The following is a 19,140-nucleotide window of genomic DNA, read 5'->3' on the forward strand; positions in this document are numbered from 1 at the left end:
TTTTTTTTTAATCTAAAAACATAATTCCACTTTGACATTATGGGGTATTGTGTGTAGGCCAGTGACACAACATCTCAATTGAATCCATTTTAAATTCAGGGCGTTACACAACAAAATGTGGAAAAAGTCCCAGGGTATTAACACTTTCTGAAGTATTTGTGTGGCTCAGTTTGCAGAGCATGGTGCTTGCAATGCCAGGGTTGTGTGTTTGATTCCAACTGGGGACCAGTATGAAAGATGTATGCACTTACTACTTACTGTAAGTTGCTCTGGATAAGAGTGTCCACTAAAATGTAAATGAAGGCACTGTAATTATGCCCCCAATGCAATTTTGAATTCAAGTACATCCACAATGTGATTTCAAAGGATTTTTTATGAACTAATAATTGTAACATTCCAACCTTGTATTAACATTATCTAGTTCAATTGTTGCATGTTTTCACTATCTATATCCGTTTGCTCCCGAGTAGCGCAGCGGTCTAAGGCACTGCATCTCAGTGCTAGAGGTATCACTACTGACCCTAGTTTGATTCCAGGCTGTATCACAACCGGCCATGATTGCGAGTCCCATAGGGCGACGCACAATTGGCCCAGCGTCGTCCAGGTTAGGTCGTCATTGTAAATAAGAATTTGTTCTTAACTGACTTGCCTGGTTAAATATAAGTAAATACAATTGCATCAGTTTCAATGGGGGACTTTTATTTTTAAGGCTAAATGCCGATTACACAATTGTTGCTCACGACACGCTGGTGGCGTTCGTTTGTTTCGCTAGTAGTAGCCAATTATGTATTTGATAGTAGCCAGAGGAAGAATGGAAATGGCTTAGGTCGTCGAAGAACATTGCTCATGTTTTCAGGTAAAGTATTGGTGCTTCATGACTTTTTAATTCGCTAAATGTAACACGAACCTTTGCACGCAACAATAATCGTCAATGTACTATAGATAGCTATCTAACTAAGGCACGTTAACTGAAAAAACTGGGTAGAGATGCTAGTAAAGGTTAGCTAGCCCTCCTTTAGTTGCCAGCCAAGCTAAATAGCTAGTAGTTTAGCGTTAGTTAGGTATTTGGCACCTGCCCCAATCAGTTGGGTTTCAAAGTGATTGGTTGCTTGCGTTTTAGGTGTAGATAACGTTAGTTTATCGTGAGAACACAATCGCTAGCTTGCTAGTTGTTTGCCCGCATAGTGTTAGTTTACGATTAACCAGTGCGGTATCGCCGTGCTCCTGTATATATTGCCATACATTATTAGTGAAAGTGAATTACGCTAGTCGGCTTCTTTCGCGTGACAGTTATAGTGGTGAGGAGTCTACCGGGAAACGATTTCACTATCAATTCCATGTTAAGGGTTCACGCAAACATTTTAAACTTTGTTTTACTATTGACAGATAGAACTGATTTCGGGATTGTATATCGAGTCGCTCTCCTTAAATATTGTCGTCTGATTTTATTCCTTTGTCACCGAATTGTTTAATCAAACTTTTCGCTGCCAGCTTCTGATATCAGTCTCTAAAAACTAGTCTCCTGAATTAGGCTAGCGCGCACAAGGCCAGAGCTAATTTTCCCCGGTTTTCAAGTCATGGCTAGACCCAACCAGAAAACAGAATAGTTTTTATGCACTAATATCAGGAGATGACAACGACACGTTTGATTAAACAATTCAGAGACAAACGAGGCGGCTAATGGGGATCCATAATACATACAATACAAGATTACTTGTATTTAATGAAAAAAGCTGGACCGATTCGTTATCAAAATAATACCAGAAGGTGATTTTTTTGTTGTTCATTTTGGCTAACTAACTATTTTCCTAACCTGCTACGAAAAGTCAAATCTGACGTTAATTTGACAAAAGCTGGATCCCTTCTAGCCATGATCTGGTTTCCCTTGGCTAAACTAGCTGGCTAGCAGAATTACGCTAGTTTTCGTCCTCATTGCCAAACTTCATAAATACTGTACCCTCAACTTCAAAACTCCTTTGCTATTTTAGAAAGAAACTTAAAAATTGATTTATTTTGTTGAATAGTTGTGACTGTTATGAGATGCAGTATCTGTCATAAGACGACTGTGGTGAAAGATATTATTGCTACTTAACGCAGATCCAAGTTCAGTTTTGAGATACACCGGCGTCATTGGTGTAGGGTTAGCTGGACGATTCTGACTGGTCTTGGAACTGTGACATCAGGCAGCCTCTCCCCGCCTGGCTCGATGGGATATGTAGTGATTTTGCCAACACAGCCAGATATGTAGCCCAGTCTTGTACCCTTAACTATCGTATTGTACCAATGTTTGTCCTCTGTAGTTGCGTGACTTTCTGAAATCTATACTTTTTCAATAAACGTTAATCAAATACAACCACCGACTGTTTGCTTGTTGATGTTGCTCTAAGATGGCAATTAAGCGTAAATTTGCATGTGCCAATTGAATCTCAACAAGGAAACCAAAGTATTGACCTTGGGCGAATCAATGTATGCCGAGTTAGATTCCAAAGCCTGGTCTCTGCTCCACTTCGTTGGTGAAGTTCATCAGAAACTTCCTTCACCATGGAGTGGAATTTAGTCCGCTACATCAGCAGCAGACGTTCCTTTCTGAATGTCAAATGGAAGAAAAAAAAAGGCTACATTAGCTAGCCACAGATTATATAAACAAGGACCTTGATTACATTGCAGTCACTGGGGCATCTATCTTATCAGTCAGTATCACTGGTTGAACGTACAAGCCAAGTGCAGTGATGGACTTTAGCTAGTCAGTTAAGTTTAATCACCCCTCTGAAGATCCATTCAACTGGAAGAGTTGGACTAAATGCTCTGCGCCTCACATGTTAGAGGCTTCAAAACGTGCCAATGCATGCTATGTTGAATGTAATGTGTAGGCTAGCTGCAGCTTTCAAAACAAGCTGAAACCTGACAAACATGGTTTACTCCTTTTATTGAAAGAACTGACAGCTGTTGACAGTGATGCCAATATTCCCTGTACATCTTTGAAAATCTGGAAGTTTCCTTTGGGAAATATCAAACAGGTGAAACTTGACCTCAACCCCATACATTAGGTATCATTTTTAATGAAACAATAACTCTTGTATAGCTTTCGATTACAATGTCTTGCTCCTCTATTTAGAGTGAAAAATGACTGGGAGAAGCCCGCACTATGGTTTCCAGTCGGCCACGACGGTGCAGCCTGCCAATGGAGGACACGCCTACCTATTTGGGAACAGCTCTGAGAACGATCTCTCGGAGGAGGATGGTGAGAGCTATGAGCTGCGCTCCCGAGGCCGGGACAGACTGCGCAGGAGCACCTCCAGGGAGAAGTTGGACGACATTGTCCACCTGGTCCGAGACATCAAAGAAGGGGACACTCTGAATAGCTTCTCGCTGCAGTACCACTGCTCAGTAAGTCAACCCTAATCCCTGTCTTACTCTCAAATGACAAAGCCCTTACAGACAGACCAGCTTTGACTTTTCACACCACTTTTTTTGCTACACAAGTAAAGTGAAATCCTTTGTTTTGTCTGTGTGCCGTAGGTGGCGGACATCAAGAGGGCCAACAACCTGTTGACAGAGCAGGACTTCTTTGCGCTGAGATCCATCAAGATCCCTGTGAAACGCTTCAGCGTGCTGACAGAGACCCACAGCATTGCGCCTCTCAAATCTGCCTCCCCCACAGGCCTCCGTTTCCCCCAGCCCCCTATCTCCACGGAGATCTCCACAGACTCCTCCTCATCCACAGACAGTGTGGGCAGCTTCCTGCAGGAGAAGGACAAGGACATCGAGCTGCTAGTCAAGTCCACCGGCACCTCCAGAAGCAGCCTGAACGAGGTGGTCTCCTCCCTGACCCTCCAGCAGCCCTTACTACTGGGGGAGCCTGACTTCAAGCCTGTCTTCAGGAAGGACCCCTACCATGGGGCGGACTGGGGCATGAGGTGGTGGACGGCGGTGGCCATCATGGTGGTGGTTGTCATCGTCACACCAGTGTTCTACCTGCTGTATTATGAGGTGCTGATGAAGGCGGACGTTAGCCACCACACCACCACGCCGTCGACCAATCCTAAGGGTATGCAGCATGCCCAGATTCCTGAGCCTGTGGAAATCAATGGAAAGCCCAACTCAGGACCTCAGGCTGGAAACATACCTAAACCAAACTCACAGAGACACAATGAGGTGGATGACCACCCAGGCCCTAAGAAAGAGAAAACGTAGTGAGGGATTTAGACAAACTGAAGGAGCTGGAGGTATCTGAGCAGTTATGAAAAAAGTGATTATCCAATCTCTCTGAGAATCACTTTATGGGGAACAGAATCCATAGGGAAATTATGGTGACGGGAAAAGGAGGACAATCTGTTGAATTCTTTCAGTGGACATGCAGTATGTACATTTTTAAAACATGTTTTTAAAACAAGTTTTTTTTGCACAGTGGGACCCAACTGCTTATTCTGTCCCTCTTGTCAGCTGATGGGACTAGTTCCACCATAACACTGTCTGAAGTGGGGTTTGTTCTTGGTCAAAACAGTACTGATTGTTACCACTTGTCACTTAAAATAAGTAATTTGTCTGTGGAATATTAGTCTTATTCCAATATCAGTATTGAAGTTAGTCTAAAATGTGATGCAAATTTTCTTGAACCTTGTTTGTATATTTTGCTTGTCTGGGAAGAACTGCGTTTGGAGTCCCACAACCTTAGTAGAAATTAAGGGCAAGGGTGACGAAATGCACAATGTTGCCCAACACTAGCTAGGTATATTCCAGTGAAATGTTATATTTATAAACTGGTTGCCAATGTAATTAAAGCAGTAAAAATACATGTTTAGTCATACCCGTGGTATACGGTCTGATATACTACGGCTTTCAGCCAATCAGCATTCAGGGCTCAAACCTCCCAGTTAATAATGTAGTTTATTTTCCTCATCACTAGTGTTATGAACAGTATGTGCCTTCAACCTGTGGAACACTAAGGCTGCATAGACACAGGCAGCCCAATTATTTTTTTTACCACTAATTGGTCCAATTTGTGGGGGAAAACTCCAGACTTGGGCTGCTCGTGTAAATGCAGCCTTACAGGCTGAAAAGAAAGTATATTTTGAATAAATTATTGATGCTCAGACTTGAGTGTGTTCATGTTGGTTTTTGTGTTGTATAATTCTCATTTGTTTATACAAAGATCTACTTATTCTAATGCAAACTCACTTCCACCACACACGTCTTGATGATTCTCTCATTGTACATATAGTTTCATCAAACAAAATGTGTAAACTTGCTGACAGTGTTCGTCATATAGCCAATGGCTATTTGGTAAAAGATAACCCATAAGTTTCAGGAGAATTCATACATTTGGAAGAATGACATTCAGCCAGTATCCATTAACACGCAGTCGGAGGTTAAATATGAGGCTTCATCCATGTTGTCATCACTGCACCAAAATCAATCATCTTCAAAATAGCTGGCACTGTCATTTTCCTACAAAAAGGGAGCTGTTAAACTGGCCATTTCTCCATTAAACTTAATTGGTGTGTGTGAATGTTATGTGCATGCATAAGTAGCTATCCAATGCCTCATATTTCACATCGTGATCTTCCAGCATTACAAATACATGCCATTTATCATCCCCAGAAACCATCTGAGATGCCTCAGTACCAAATGCAGTAATTGTATGGAAGTGTGCAGGCGAACAACTTGTATCTATTTGAAATCCAATACATTGTGCGATAGAAGTTGACTAAGGTGAATAAGATCAAATTGGGCTTTCTGTTACAATGAGGGGGAGAGTTACCTCTTCTAATTCCTCCAATTTCTTCCCCTCTAGTAATTTTTTCCCTTCTCTTCATTTCATTTTGCATCATTCTTTTCAACTTCCTGAAGAAATAGCCATATTGAAAGTTTATCCAGACAGACAAACCGCTTTCACACACACTGCACATTATGGGAAGGTCATTATACAAGTCAACGTTATCAGGCTATTAGAATGACACATCTGAATGTACAAACTAATCTCAACCCCTCATTTCCACAGAATGGTTGTTTAATCAGTACATTTAAATAAGAATAAAAGTGATGAAAGTGACATATCTAATTTACTGAGCACATCTGTTTTTTCTTTGCCTGATACCTTTATGGGTTTCTTCTTTGCACTCGCTAATATTATGTTTACTTGGAAATATATCTATTAGTATGATGTATTGTTAAAAAAAACTAAAAAGATGTTTAATGAAAAAATAAGTACCCGGTTTTAAGTTCAACTTTTTTCTTTTGAGGCATCAGTTCTTTTGGAAAGAGCTGCCAGTCTAATGCCAAACATAAGTTATATTGACATCAAACTGATGATGACCAAATTGACCATTTACCAGGTATCGTCTCAGCCAACATGTTTTGCCTCTTGATACCTCGCCTTGTATCTTTCCACGTCCATTTGATATGTAAACAGTAAAGGTTATGAACGCTGACACAGACACTAAATGCTCAATTAAGTCAGCAAGCACGTTTTGAATCATCTTTAAAAATCTTTAAAAATCTCTTAAATGCGTTTCTCCTGTAGTACATTGAGCATATGAGACATTGGACAACTCAAAGCTCCAGATAAATGAGTTATCCTTCTATATCAAGAAGCGCAATAAGGCTGCACTTGATACGGATACACCAATTTACCCCAGAAGAGTATGTGCTCTAAATTCAAGCTTAGTCAGGCCAGGGATATCTAAAGCATTAGTCTCTCCTAGATCTGCCTCTCTGTCTCCAGATAGAATATGATTAAATGGCTCCGGTTCCTGAGTACCATTAACTCACCTCATGCTATTGTCTTAGTGGATGATGTCATACAGTACAGTACACTGACTATTTCTGCTAATGCACTCTCTCACCTTCTTTCCTAGCCAGAGGCCTGATGTTGGGCAGTCGGCTCATGGTTTCCGTCATCTCCTGTTTCAGGGCCAGCATGTAGTCCTCATCTTCTCCGGCTTTCAGTGGCACAGGCTTGAACTCCACATCCTGAATGGGGAAAATAATTAATCACACCAGGAATCCACCCAGAAACAGTAGATGCTGTACTTATAGTAAACAAGGTATTTCATCAGTGAAAATACTGCCGTACTACAAGCCCATTCTTCCCAAGACGGTGTCTCTTACTGAACCATGAAACTGAGACAAAAGTATCCATAAACCTGAGATTTATTCATTAGGTCGCAGACTGTTGCAAAAAGTTTTATAACGGAAACTGTTTATCGGTGACTCTAGGAACTAAACAGGAGCAAACCGAACTAAACAGGGAGGGACCTACCTGAATTAGTCCAACAGAAAATCGCTTTTGTTACGAAATGTTTCGCAACAGATTAAATGTTTTGCAATGGATTCCGACTAATGAATATACCCCTGGTAAATAATAAAGTTTAGTACTCACTGGGGACTCATTCTAGTCTGAAGCATATACAGTGCTCAATTTCTAAATCAGGCGATGCCAGAACAAAAAGTGAGCACGAGAGGGATGTGAAATGGGGAGTTCCGAGGTACCGGAATGCAAAAAAATATATATATAGTATATATATATATATATATACAGTACCAGTCAAAAGTTTGGACACCTACTCATTCAAGGGTTAAACAAATCAAAATATATTTGAGATTTTAGATTCTTCAAAGTCGTCACCCTTTGCCTTGATGACAGCTTTGCACACAGACAACCGTTATTCTATAACTTTGGGAAATGTATTTCAATTTATCAGGGGTGCTGCAGCTCCTCCGGAAACCTTCACGTGGCTATGATTCAATTTCTTTTACCAGGTAAGTTGACTGAGAACATATTCTCATTAACAGCAACAACCTGGGGAATAGTTACAGAGAGAGGAGGGGGATGAATGAGCCAATTGAAAGCTGGGGATGATTAGTTGGCCATGATGGTATGAGGGCCAGATTGGGAATTTAGCCAGGACACCAGGGTTAACACCCCTACTCTTACGATAAGTGCCATGGGATCTTTTGTGACCACAGAGAGTCAGGACACCCATCCTTCCGTGGCCTCCAACTGCTCTTAAATGCTAGTAAAACGAAATGCATACTCTTCAACCGCTCGCTGCCCGCACCCGCCCGCCCAACTAGCATCCCTACTCTGGACGGTTCTGACTTAGAATATGTGGACAACTATACATACCTAGGTGTCTGGCTAGACTGTAAACTCCTTCCAGACTCACATTAAGCATCTCCAATCCAAAGTTAAATCTAGAATCGGCTTCCTATTTCGCAACAATGCCTCCTTCACTCATGCTGCCAAACATACCCTCATAAAACTGACTATCCTACCGATGCTTGACTTTGGCGATGTCATTTACAAAATAGCCTCCAACACTCTACTCAGCAAACTGGATGCAGTCTATCACAGTGCCATCCATTTTGTCAACAAATTCCCATATACTACCCACCACTGCGACCTGTATGCTCTCGTTGTCTGGTCCTCGCTACATATTCGTCGCCAAACCCACTGGCTCCAGGTCATCTATAAGTCTTTGCTAGGTAAAGCCCCGCCTTATCTCAGCTCACTGGTCACCATAGCAACACCCACCCGTAGCACGCGCTCCAGCAGGTATATTTCACTGGTCATCCCCAAAGCCAACACCTCCTTTGGCCACCTTTCCTTCCAGTTTCTCTGCTGCCAATGACTGGAACGAATTGCAAAAATCACTGAAGTTGGAGACTTATATCTCCCTCACTAATTTTAAGCGTCAGCTGTCAGAACAGCTTACCGATCGCTGCAGCTGTACACAGCCATCTGTAAATAGCCCATCCAACTACCTACCTCATCCCCATATTTGTTTTTGTTTTTCTGCTCTTTTGCACACCAGTATTTCTACTTGCACATCCTCTCTGCACATATATTTCTCCAGTGTAAATTGCTAAATTGTAATTACTTCACCACTATTGGCCTATTTATTGCCTTACCTCCTTACTTCATTTGCACACACTGTATACAGATGTTTCTATTGTGTAATTGACTGTACGTTTGTTTATCCCATGTGTAACTCTGTGCTGTTTTTGTCGCACTGCTTTGCTTTATCTTGGCCAGGTGGCAGTTGTAAATGAGAACTTGTTCTCAACTAGCCTACCTGGTTAAATAAATGTGAAATAAAATACATTTAAAACATGTATCATCCCATCCAAAAGACAGCACCCTACACAAGGCAATGTCCCCAATCCCTGCTCTTCAGATATTGGGATATTGTTTTTTTCATACCAGAGGAAAGAGTGCCTCCTATTGGCCCTCCAACACCACTTCCAGCAGCATCTAGTCTCCCATCTAGGGACCAACCAGGACCAACGCTGCTTAGCTTCAGAGGCAAGCGAGCAGTGGGATGCAGGGTGGTATGCTGCTGGCCTATAAGTAAATAAATGCAATGCTGGAGAGATAAGAGTTGTGACACATGTCTATCAGAGCAGAGAGAGATCATAGAATGTTCATCTCGTTCTAGTTCTGTGAGAGATACAAGCGTGCTACTCACACAGCCATGTCCACGCATTGGTCTAAACATAGGTTACAATGTTACACAAACCATAAACCCGGGCTGACCCAACTCGAATCTCCCTGCTGAGGCCCAGGAATTTGATGTTGAAACTGAAGGCAGCTATCCCACAGCCTTCACCAGCTATCCCACAGCCTTCACCAGCCATCCCACAGCCTTCACCAGCTATCCCACAGCCTTCACCAGCTATCCCACAGCCTTCACCAGCTATCCCACAGCCTTCACCAGCTATCCCACCTTCACCAGCTATCCCACCTTCACCAGCTACCCCACAGCCTTCACCAGCTATCCCACAGCCTTCACCAGCTATCCCACAGCCTTCACCAGCTATCCCACAGCCTTCACCACCTGCCATGTCTGCACTACTGAGGGAGCTACTCCTGAACACCTCATAACAACACTATGTCCTCTGTAATACAGGTTAACGTCTCACTCTCTCACACACAAACCTTACACACAAGCGTGTGCTCACACACACACCATTTAATTCACTGACAGCTGCATCACAGTAAGCCTATGGTGTGAATTTAATGAATGTTTGTTTGGTGCATGTTTGTTCTGTTCATTCTTTTGAACTAGAATAACGTGTTCTGTGTCGGTTAATGTGTGGCTTAATCAGATAGTTTAATGTCATGAAGTTAAATGTAGGACCTAATTACCACACAACCACGCCAACAATTAATTGTATCCAATGATTTATATAGTATCATTAGTTGAAGCTCAATGTTAAATTAAAATCTCCATACCATCATATCTAAGCCGAAATCACACCAATGTCGATGTAAATTAGCAAATCAACTTGGAGGTACATGAGCCATCCGGCAGTTACTGACACAAACAGGATTTTTTAACAGTGTTACAGAATCCCCCTGCCAAGGGTACTGTGGAACTAATTTCCAGGGTGTGTGTTGTTGTTTATGTCTGGCTGGCGCCACTCATCATGTGAGAGATATCGATCACCTCCAGATTGTGGTTTCAGCCAATCAGACTGTTCCCATGCACCCCACACCCTGCCCATGCACCGATCATGCATCATGTGATTCTACCTAGCCCAGCACTGGCCAGTTGGGTCCATTGCATTCTCTCTCAAGTCTATTTTGTATTTATTATGGATCCCCATTAGCTGTTGCCAAGGCAGCATCTACTCTTCCTTGGGTCCAGCAAAATTAAGGCAGTTTATACAATTTTTAAAATATTACAATTTATTCACAGATTTCACAACACACTGTGTGCCCTTAGGCCCCTATTCCACCACTACCACATATCTACAATACAAAATTCATGTGTACTTGTGTGTATAGTGTGTATTATATCATGCGTGTGTGTGTATGCATGTGTATGTGCCTATGTTTGTGTTGCTTCACAATAAGGTATATTTGTATTAGTTTTTTAAAATCAAATTTTACTGCTTGCATCAGTTACTTGATGTGGAATAGAGGTCCATGTAGTCATGGCTCTATGTAGTACTGTGTGCCTCCCATAGTCTGTTCTGGACTCGGGGACTGTGAAGAGACCTCTTGTGGCAAGTTTTGTGGGGTATGCATGGGTGTCCGAGCTGTGCGCCAGTAGATCAAACAGACAGCTCAGTGCATTCAACATGTCAATACCTCTCATAAATACAAGTAGTGATGAAGTCAATCTCTCCTCCACTTTGAGCCAGGAGAGATTCACATGCATATTATTAATATTAGATCTCTGTGTACATCCAAGGGCTGTCCCTTTTTGTGGCACTTGACCACACCACTGAAAAGTAGTCCAAGTGCAACAAAACTAGGGCCTGTAGGATCTGTCTTGTTGATAGTGCTGTTAAGGTAGAGCAATGCTTTATTATGGACAGACTTCTCCCCATCTTATCTACTGTTGTATCAATATGTTTTGACCATGACAGTTTACAATCCAGGATTACCCCAAGCAGTGCATTTTATTTATTACAATATTTAGTTGAGGTTTAGGGTTTAGTAAATGATTTGTTCCAAATACAATGCTTTAAGTTTTAGAAATATTTAGGACTAACTTATTTCTTGCCACCCACTCTGAAACTAACTGCAGCTCTTTGTTTAGTGTTGCAGTCATTTCAGTTGTTGTAGTAGCTGACGTGTATTGTGTTGAGTCATCCGCATACATAGACACTCTGGCTTTACTCATAGACACACTGGCTTTACTCATAGACACACTGGCTTTACTCATAGACACACTGGCTTTACTCATAGACACACTGGCTTTACTCATAGACACACTGGCTTTACTCATAGACACATTGGCTTTACTCCATAACACACTGGCTTTACTCATAGACACACTGGCTTTACTCATAGACACACTGGCTTTACTCATAGACACACTGGCTTTTACTCATAGACACACTGGCTTTACTCATAGACACACTGGCTTTACTCAAAGACACACTGGCTTTACTCAAGACACTGGCTTTACTCATAGACACACTGGCTTTACTCATAGACACACTGGCTTTACTCATAGACACATGGCTTTACTCATTAGACACACTGGCTTTACTCATAGACACACTGCTTTACTCATAGACACACTGGCTTTACTCATGACACACTGGCTTTACTCATAGAACAACTGGCTTACTCATAGACACACTGGCTTTACTCATAGACACACTGGCTTTACTCATAGACACACTGGCTTTACTCATAGACACACTGGCTTTACTCATAGACACACTGGCTTTCTCATAGACACACTGGCTTACTCAAAGACACACTGGCTTTACTCATAGACACACTGGCTTTACTCATAGACACACTGGCTTTACTCATAGACACACTGCTTTACTCATAGACACACTGGCTTTACTCATAGACACACTGGCTTTACTCATAGACACACTGGCTTTACTCATAGACACACTGGTTTACTCATAGACAACGGCTTTCATCATAGACACACTGGCTTTACTCTAGACACACTGGCTTTACTCATAGACACACTGGCTTTTACTCATAGACACACTGGCTTTACTCATAGACAACACTCGGCTTTACTCATAGACCACCATACAACTGGCTTACTCATAGACACACTGGCTTTACTCATAGACACACTGGCTTTACTCATAGACACACTGGCTTTACTCATAGACACACTGGCTTTACTCAAAGCCAGTGGTATGTCATTAGTAAAGATTGAAAAATGTAAGGGGCCTAGACAGCTGCCCTGGGGAATTCCTGATTCTACCTGGATTATGTTGGAGAGGCTTCCATTAAAGAACACCCACTTTGTTCTGTTAGACAGGTAACTCTTTATCCACAATATAGCAGGGGGTGTAAACACATATACGTTTTTCCAGCAGCAGACTATGATCGATAATGTCAAAAGCCGCACTGAAGTCTAACAATACAGCCCACACAATCTTCTTATCATCTATTTCTCTCAGGCAATCATCAGTCATTTGTGTAAGTGCTGTGCTTGTTGAATGTCCTTCCCTATAGGCATGCTGAAAGTTTGGTGTCAATTTGTTTAATGTGAAATAGCACTGTATCTGGTCAAACACAATTTTTTCCAAAAGTTTACTAAGGGTTGGTAACAGGCTGATTGGTTGGCTATTTGAGCCAGTAAAGGAGGCTTTACTATTCTTGGGTAGCGGAATGACTTCTGCTTCCATCCAAGCCTGGGGGCACACACTTTCTAGTAGGCTTCAATTGAAAATATGGCAAATAGGAGTGGCAATATCATCTGCTCTTATCCTCAGTAATTTTCCATCCAAGTTGTCAGACCCCGGTGGCTTGTAATTGTTGATAGACAACAATCATGTTTTCACCTCTTCCACACTCACTTTAACGGAATTCAAAATTACAATGCTTATCTTTCATAATTTGGTCAGATATACTTGGATGTGTAGTGTCAGCGTTTGTTGCTGTCATGCCTAAATTTGCTAATCTTGCCAATGAAAAAAATAATATTAGTAGTTGGCAATATCAGTGGGTTTTGTGATGAATGAGCCATCTGATTCAATGAAGGATGGAGCTGTTTGCCTTTTTTCCCAAAATGTCATTTAAGGTGCTCCAAAGCTTTTTACTTTATTCTTCTTTTTATTCAGTTTAGTCACATGAGTTCTCCATTTGCAGTACGTTTGCCAATTGGTTGTGTAGCCAGACTTATTTGCCATTCCTTTTGACTCATCCCTCTCAACCATACAATGTTTCAAATCCTCATCAATCCACGGGGATTTAACCGTTTTTAACAGCCATTTTCTTAATGGGTGCATGCTTATTAGTAACTGGAAAAAGCAATTTCATAAATGTGTCAAGTGCAGCGTCTGTTTGCTCCTCATTACATACCACAGACCAACAAATATTCTTTACATCAACAACATAGGAATCACTACAAAACGTATTGTATGACCTCTTATACACTATATTAGGCCCAGCCTTTGGAACTGTGGTTTTCCTAGACATGGCTACTATATTGTGATCACTACATCCGGTGGATCTGGATACTGCTTTCAAGTACATTTCTGCAGCATTAGTAAACATGTGATGAACACAAACAAAATAATTTGGGTGGATCCCATCCTCCTTATAAAACGTGTTTTGTTTCCAAAAGGTATTGAAATTGTCATCAAAAGTTACACCCATTGAGCTGCAATAATCACGTAACCAGTTGTGAAGAGAAAGAATCCTGCTAAAGTGTTCAATGCCACGATTCAGAGAGGGCACAGGGCCAAATAGGATGGGTCTTCTGATAGTGTCTAGCAGAGTCAATTAGCTCTTTAAAATTCAATTTCAGCTGTTCAGAGCTGCCCTTCATAATGTAATTAAAACCCACATGGACTACAATAGAATCGATTTCCATGTCCTGATGTAGTACATCCGGGAGCAGCTTAGTAATGTAATTTACTCGAGCTCCGGGATAGGACATTGTTTTTCGCACCAGGAACAGTCACATTTCTTACCATGGAGCTGCCCAAAATCACGGCTGGCGAGAAGGACGAGGAAGGAAAATGTTCAGGAATTAGTGGCTGTGATAGTAGAAAACTGAGGATGGATTGTAGTTACTCCACATTACTTACCTAAATGACAAAGTGAAAAGAAGGAAGCCTGTACAGAATACAAATATTCCAAAACATGCATCCTGTTTGCTATAAGGCACCAAAGTAAAACTGCAAAAAAATGTGGCAAAGAAAATAACTTTATGTTCTGAATAGGAAATGGTATGTTTGGGGCAAATGCAACAACATGTTACTGAGTACCACTCTTCATATTTTCAAGCATGGTGGTGACTGCATCATATTATGGGTATGTTTGTCACCGGCAAGGACTGGGTAGTTTATAATACCTTTTGTTCAATGGGTCCGCATTCAAAAAGATATCGCATAAAGCGTACTTCGTTTTTCGATTTTTTTCATTCTTTTCACTGAATCAGGGATAGCGTACACAGACGTTTCGGCTTTGCAGCCATCTTCTTCTTTGTAAAAAAACAGAATAAAGCTAAGCACAGGTAAAATCCTAGGGGAAAACCTGTTTCAGTCTGCTTTCCAACAGACGCTTGGAGACAAATTCACCTTTCAGCAGAACAATAACCTTAAACAGAAGGCCAAGTATACACTGGAGTTGCTTACCAAGAAGACAGTGAATGTTCCTGAGTGGCCGAGTTACATTTATGTACAAAGTCTCTATATAAAGGATAAACGTATGAAATGTGCCCCTGACTGTCTGTTAACATTTGGTAATGTAGGCTAGGTTTGGTTAAACCTCATATTCGTATGACTGCATCTCCTCCAGCAGTAGCAGCAGCAGCAGCTAGATTTGGGTACTGAAGACTTGAGTTCCCATCAACAAAGTTCTGAAAGAATGATGTCTTAAGATTTGTGATACACCATGTAGCCTAACAAAGTTAGCTAGCTGACGTTAGCTAACAAAGTTTAACTTAGTTGTATAATGTTAACATTGTTGCTAACTTTATCTAGCCAGTTTATTTTATTTCTCTTAGTAATATATTGAGATATCAGACATTATGAAAAAGGTTAACTTAGTTGCTTACCTTGGAGCAAACATGTGTCCTTCATTAGCTATCTTGCTTGTTGTGTTCAACTGTGAATGAAGTCGTCCACAAAGTTTGATCCACAAACTACACTTCTCTCTGTTAGATTTTGGTTTTGGAAAGGGTTTATCACATATAGATATCGCATAAAGCATACTTCATATATATATATATATATATATATTTTAAATATATATATACACAGAGGCAACCTGTCATTCAGGGCAGGTGGGGCTTGCCTGTTTTGCATGTTATTTTGGCATTAATACGTGTCACATATCAGTTTGCAAACAATGTAAAAAAATATATATCATAGACTTAATAAAGCCGCATACAAACATGGTCTCTTTTGTTTTCTTGAATAAGGCAGTTCCAAAATGCAGGTGTTTCAGCCTAGCTCAGTGCTTTCTGTAGTAGTGGGGCAAGCCAGCAGAAAATACGGAGCGTTGCGCCGTGATTGGCCCCATGTTCTGTCACTCATGGGGACACTACGTCACCACCAAGTCTAAGGGTAGAGCTAGAAAATTCTAGCCCCTTGTGTGCTGCCATAGAGTTACATTAGAAGTGCCCATCCAAGAAGGCTCAAGGTCATTGGCCACAGATAAAATGACGCCAAATCACGTTATATGTACAGTAGCTTTAATTGGACTGATCATGTCAACATCATATTTTCAAAATCTTAGCTGGAAAATCCTTTTTAATCCTTGTCATATGAAGAGAAATAATGAAGAGAAATTATAGATAAAACGTATGGGTGCTCATCGGCCATTGGACATAAACATTAAACAACAAGTTGGAAATCGCAAATTCAACAATAAGTGGTTTGGAAGGAATCAGTGACAGTGGCTAAGTGCAAGCATTGCAAAGCCATCACTAGCCTGCTATTCAGTGGAGTTACTGTGTGGTTCCAAATCTGGAATTAAGGGGATCTTTTCCAAATTTAAAATGATAAACTTTCAACATTGGCCATGCTGTCAATGAAGCATGATTTGTGCCGCGCTCAAATCAACTGTTAACTGCGAAAACTTGATTTGAGTGAGGTCAAGACAACTGGGAAGTCGGGAATAAACGAGCTCCGACTGGGAAAATACGTTTTGAACGGTCATCTAACTCGGAATTGTAAATCCAGCCTCTTTCTAGAGCTGCGACCTGAAGATCAATGACGTCATCATGATTCAACCTTGTTTTTCCCACGAAGGTCCGCCACTCCACCTTCCTGTTCAAGTGACCACAGCACAACAAGATGAGTCCAAAAATGTATTGTATACTGCTGCATAAATGATGTAATATGCCAGGGAGATATGTATACTGTAGCTAAGAAAGTAATACTAAGTTTATGTTGTGTAGTAAGATGTTAGTAGTCCAAGTGCCTCACCCTAATAATTTGGTCTATTTACCCCTTTTCATTTCGCCTACTGTTCTGACTTGGTGGTGCACATGTAGCCTATAACCCTCACTAACTTTTACAGATGCACAATTGAAAGTATCCTGTCGGGCTGTATCACCGCCTGGCACAGCAACTGCACCGCCCGCAACCGCAAGGCTTTCCAGAGGGTGGTGCGGTCTGCACAACGCATTACCGGGGGCAAACTACCTGCCCTCCAGGACACCTACAGCACCCGATGTCACATGAAGGCCAAAAGGATCATCAAGGACATCAACCACCCGAGCCACTGCCTGTTCACCCTGCTATCATCCAGAAGGCGAGGTCAGTACAGGTGCATCAAAGCTGGGACCAAGAAAAAAACAGCTTCTATCTCAAGGCCATCAGATTGTTAAACAGCCATCACTAGCACATTAGAGGCTGCTGCCTATAAGCATAGACTAGAAATCACTGGCCACTTTAATAATTTTTACATATCTGGCATTACTCATCTCATATGTATATACTGTTTTCTATACTATTCTACGATATCTCATTCACTTAATAATGTTTACATATCTGGCATTACTCATCTCATATTTATATACTGTATTCTATACTATTCTACTGTATCTTAGTCACTTAATAATGTTTACATAGCTTGCATACTCATCTCATATGTATATACTGTTTTCTATACTATTCTACGATATCTCATTCACTAATAATGTTTACATATCTGGCATTACTCATCTCATATTTATATACTGTATTCTATACTATTCTACGGTATGTTAGTCACTAATGTTTACATATCTGGCATTACTCATCTCATATTTATATACTGTATTCTATACTATTCTACGGTATGTTAGTCACTAAATGTTTACATATCTGGCATTACTCATCTCATATTTATATACTGTATTCATTACTATTCTACGGTATGTTAGTCACTAAATGTTTACATATCTGGCATTACTCATCTCATATTTATATACTGTTATTCTATTACTATTCTACGGTATGTTAGTCACTAAATGTTTACATATCTGGCATTACTCATCTCATATTTATATACTGTATTCTATACTATTCTACTGTATCTCAGTCCGTTCCGCTCTGGCATCGCTCGTCCATATGTATATAGTCTTAATTCATTCCTACTTAGATTTGTGTGTATTGGGTATATGTTGTGTAATTTGTTAGATATTACTTGTTAGATATTACTGCACTGTCGGAGATAGAAACACAAGCATTTCGCTACACCCGCAATAACATCTGCTAATCACTTGTATGCGACCAATAAAATGTTATTTGATATAACCTGTTTTAAAGAAATGTAATCATCGAATATTGTAAGAGCTTTCATTGTCTGCTTATATGACCCCTTTATTTATCCTATGGTTCTGACTTGGTGTACAGGGAGAACATTGTAAGAACGGCCCATGTTCTGAATTCTGTCTCTGTACATTTCAAAAGTGCTAAACCAATAGTTATATTGACTATGTCCGTCCTAGCTCGCTCATTAATGTCTTAATCGAAATTTCGGATTGCCTCTTATCTGCTTGTTGTCCACTTAACGCATAGTTTGTACATCTCAACTGTCATTAGAAACCACATTTGTTTAAGCAAGTCGGCTATATCAGCTATGTTTTTTAAAAGGCAGTAAATGAGGCTGAATGAACTGTTTTGCTGCCAGGCAAGGCTCCGCTGATAGCCAGGTGTAGCAGTGGTAAGATGTTGGGACTGCTGTTGGGACAGCTTTATGTAGGACCTAACAGTTTGTGGGCACCGTTTGTCACCGTTATAGTGCAATGAATGTATTGTTTAGTGTTGTGTTGCCACTACACATTTTTTTGTTTTGCCCCACCAAGATTTACAAGCTAAAATCGCCACTGTATGTATATATAAAAAAGACACCACCCTCTAACCTCTCCAGGTACCAACTGTCAGTATTATATGTGCCCCAGTTACACCGTTTAACAATTTTATGTTCACTTGAAAAATATTTCTCCCTGGTTGCGGTCCAAACACGTAAAAGACACACCCCTCAGCCCTCAAAGTAAGTGGACACTTCTGATGATGTATCATGATGTCTGACGAGTATACACTTGCAGGGAAAGGGGCGAGGGAAGAAGGAATGATTTTGAAATGGACCACCCTTAGCCGGAAATTCATCACTCGTTCATTCTGCGATGATTGTGTTAACAGCCACCAGTAGCTTGTGGGTGCTTTATATGCACTACTATGTCTACATGTCTACTTATATTA

At 40.9% G+C, this 19,140-nt stretch overlaps 1 protein-coding gene across 1 annotated transcript; it reads left to right on the plus strand.

The window, feature by feature from the left end:
* The first annotated feature begins 752 nt into the window (after nucleotides 1–752).
* On the plus strand, nucleotides 753–4,725 carry LOC111974806 (lysM and putative peptidoglycan-binding domain-containing protein 3). Its single transcript, XM_024002811.3, has 3 exons — nucleotides 753–856; nucleotides 3,116–3,387; nucleotides 3,520–4,725. The coding sequence occupies exons 2-3, from the start codon at nucleotides 3,124–3,126 to the stop codon at nucleotides 4,192–4,194; spliced, it is 939 nt and encodes a 312-aa protein (XP_023858579.1). The 5' UTR covers nucleotides 753–856; nucleotides 3,116–3,123; the 3' UTR covers nucleotides 4,195–4,725.
* The last annotated feature ends 14,415 nt before the right edge of the window (nucleotides 4,726–19,140 follow it).

This window comes from Salvelinus sp. IW2-2015, linkage group LG15, assembly GCF_002910315.2.
Source record: "Salvelinus sp. IW2-2015 linkage group LG15, ASM291031v2, whole genome shotgun sequence".
Taxonomy (NCBI): Eukaryota; Metazoa; Chordata; class Actinopteri; order Salmoniformes; family Salmonidae; genus Salvelinus; species Salvelinus sp. IW2-2015.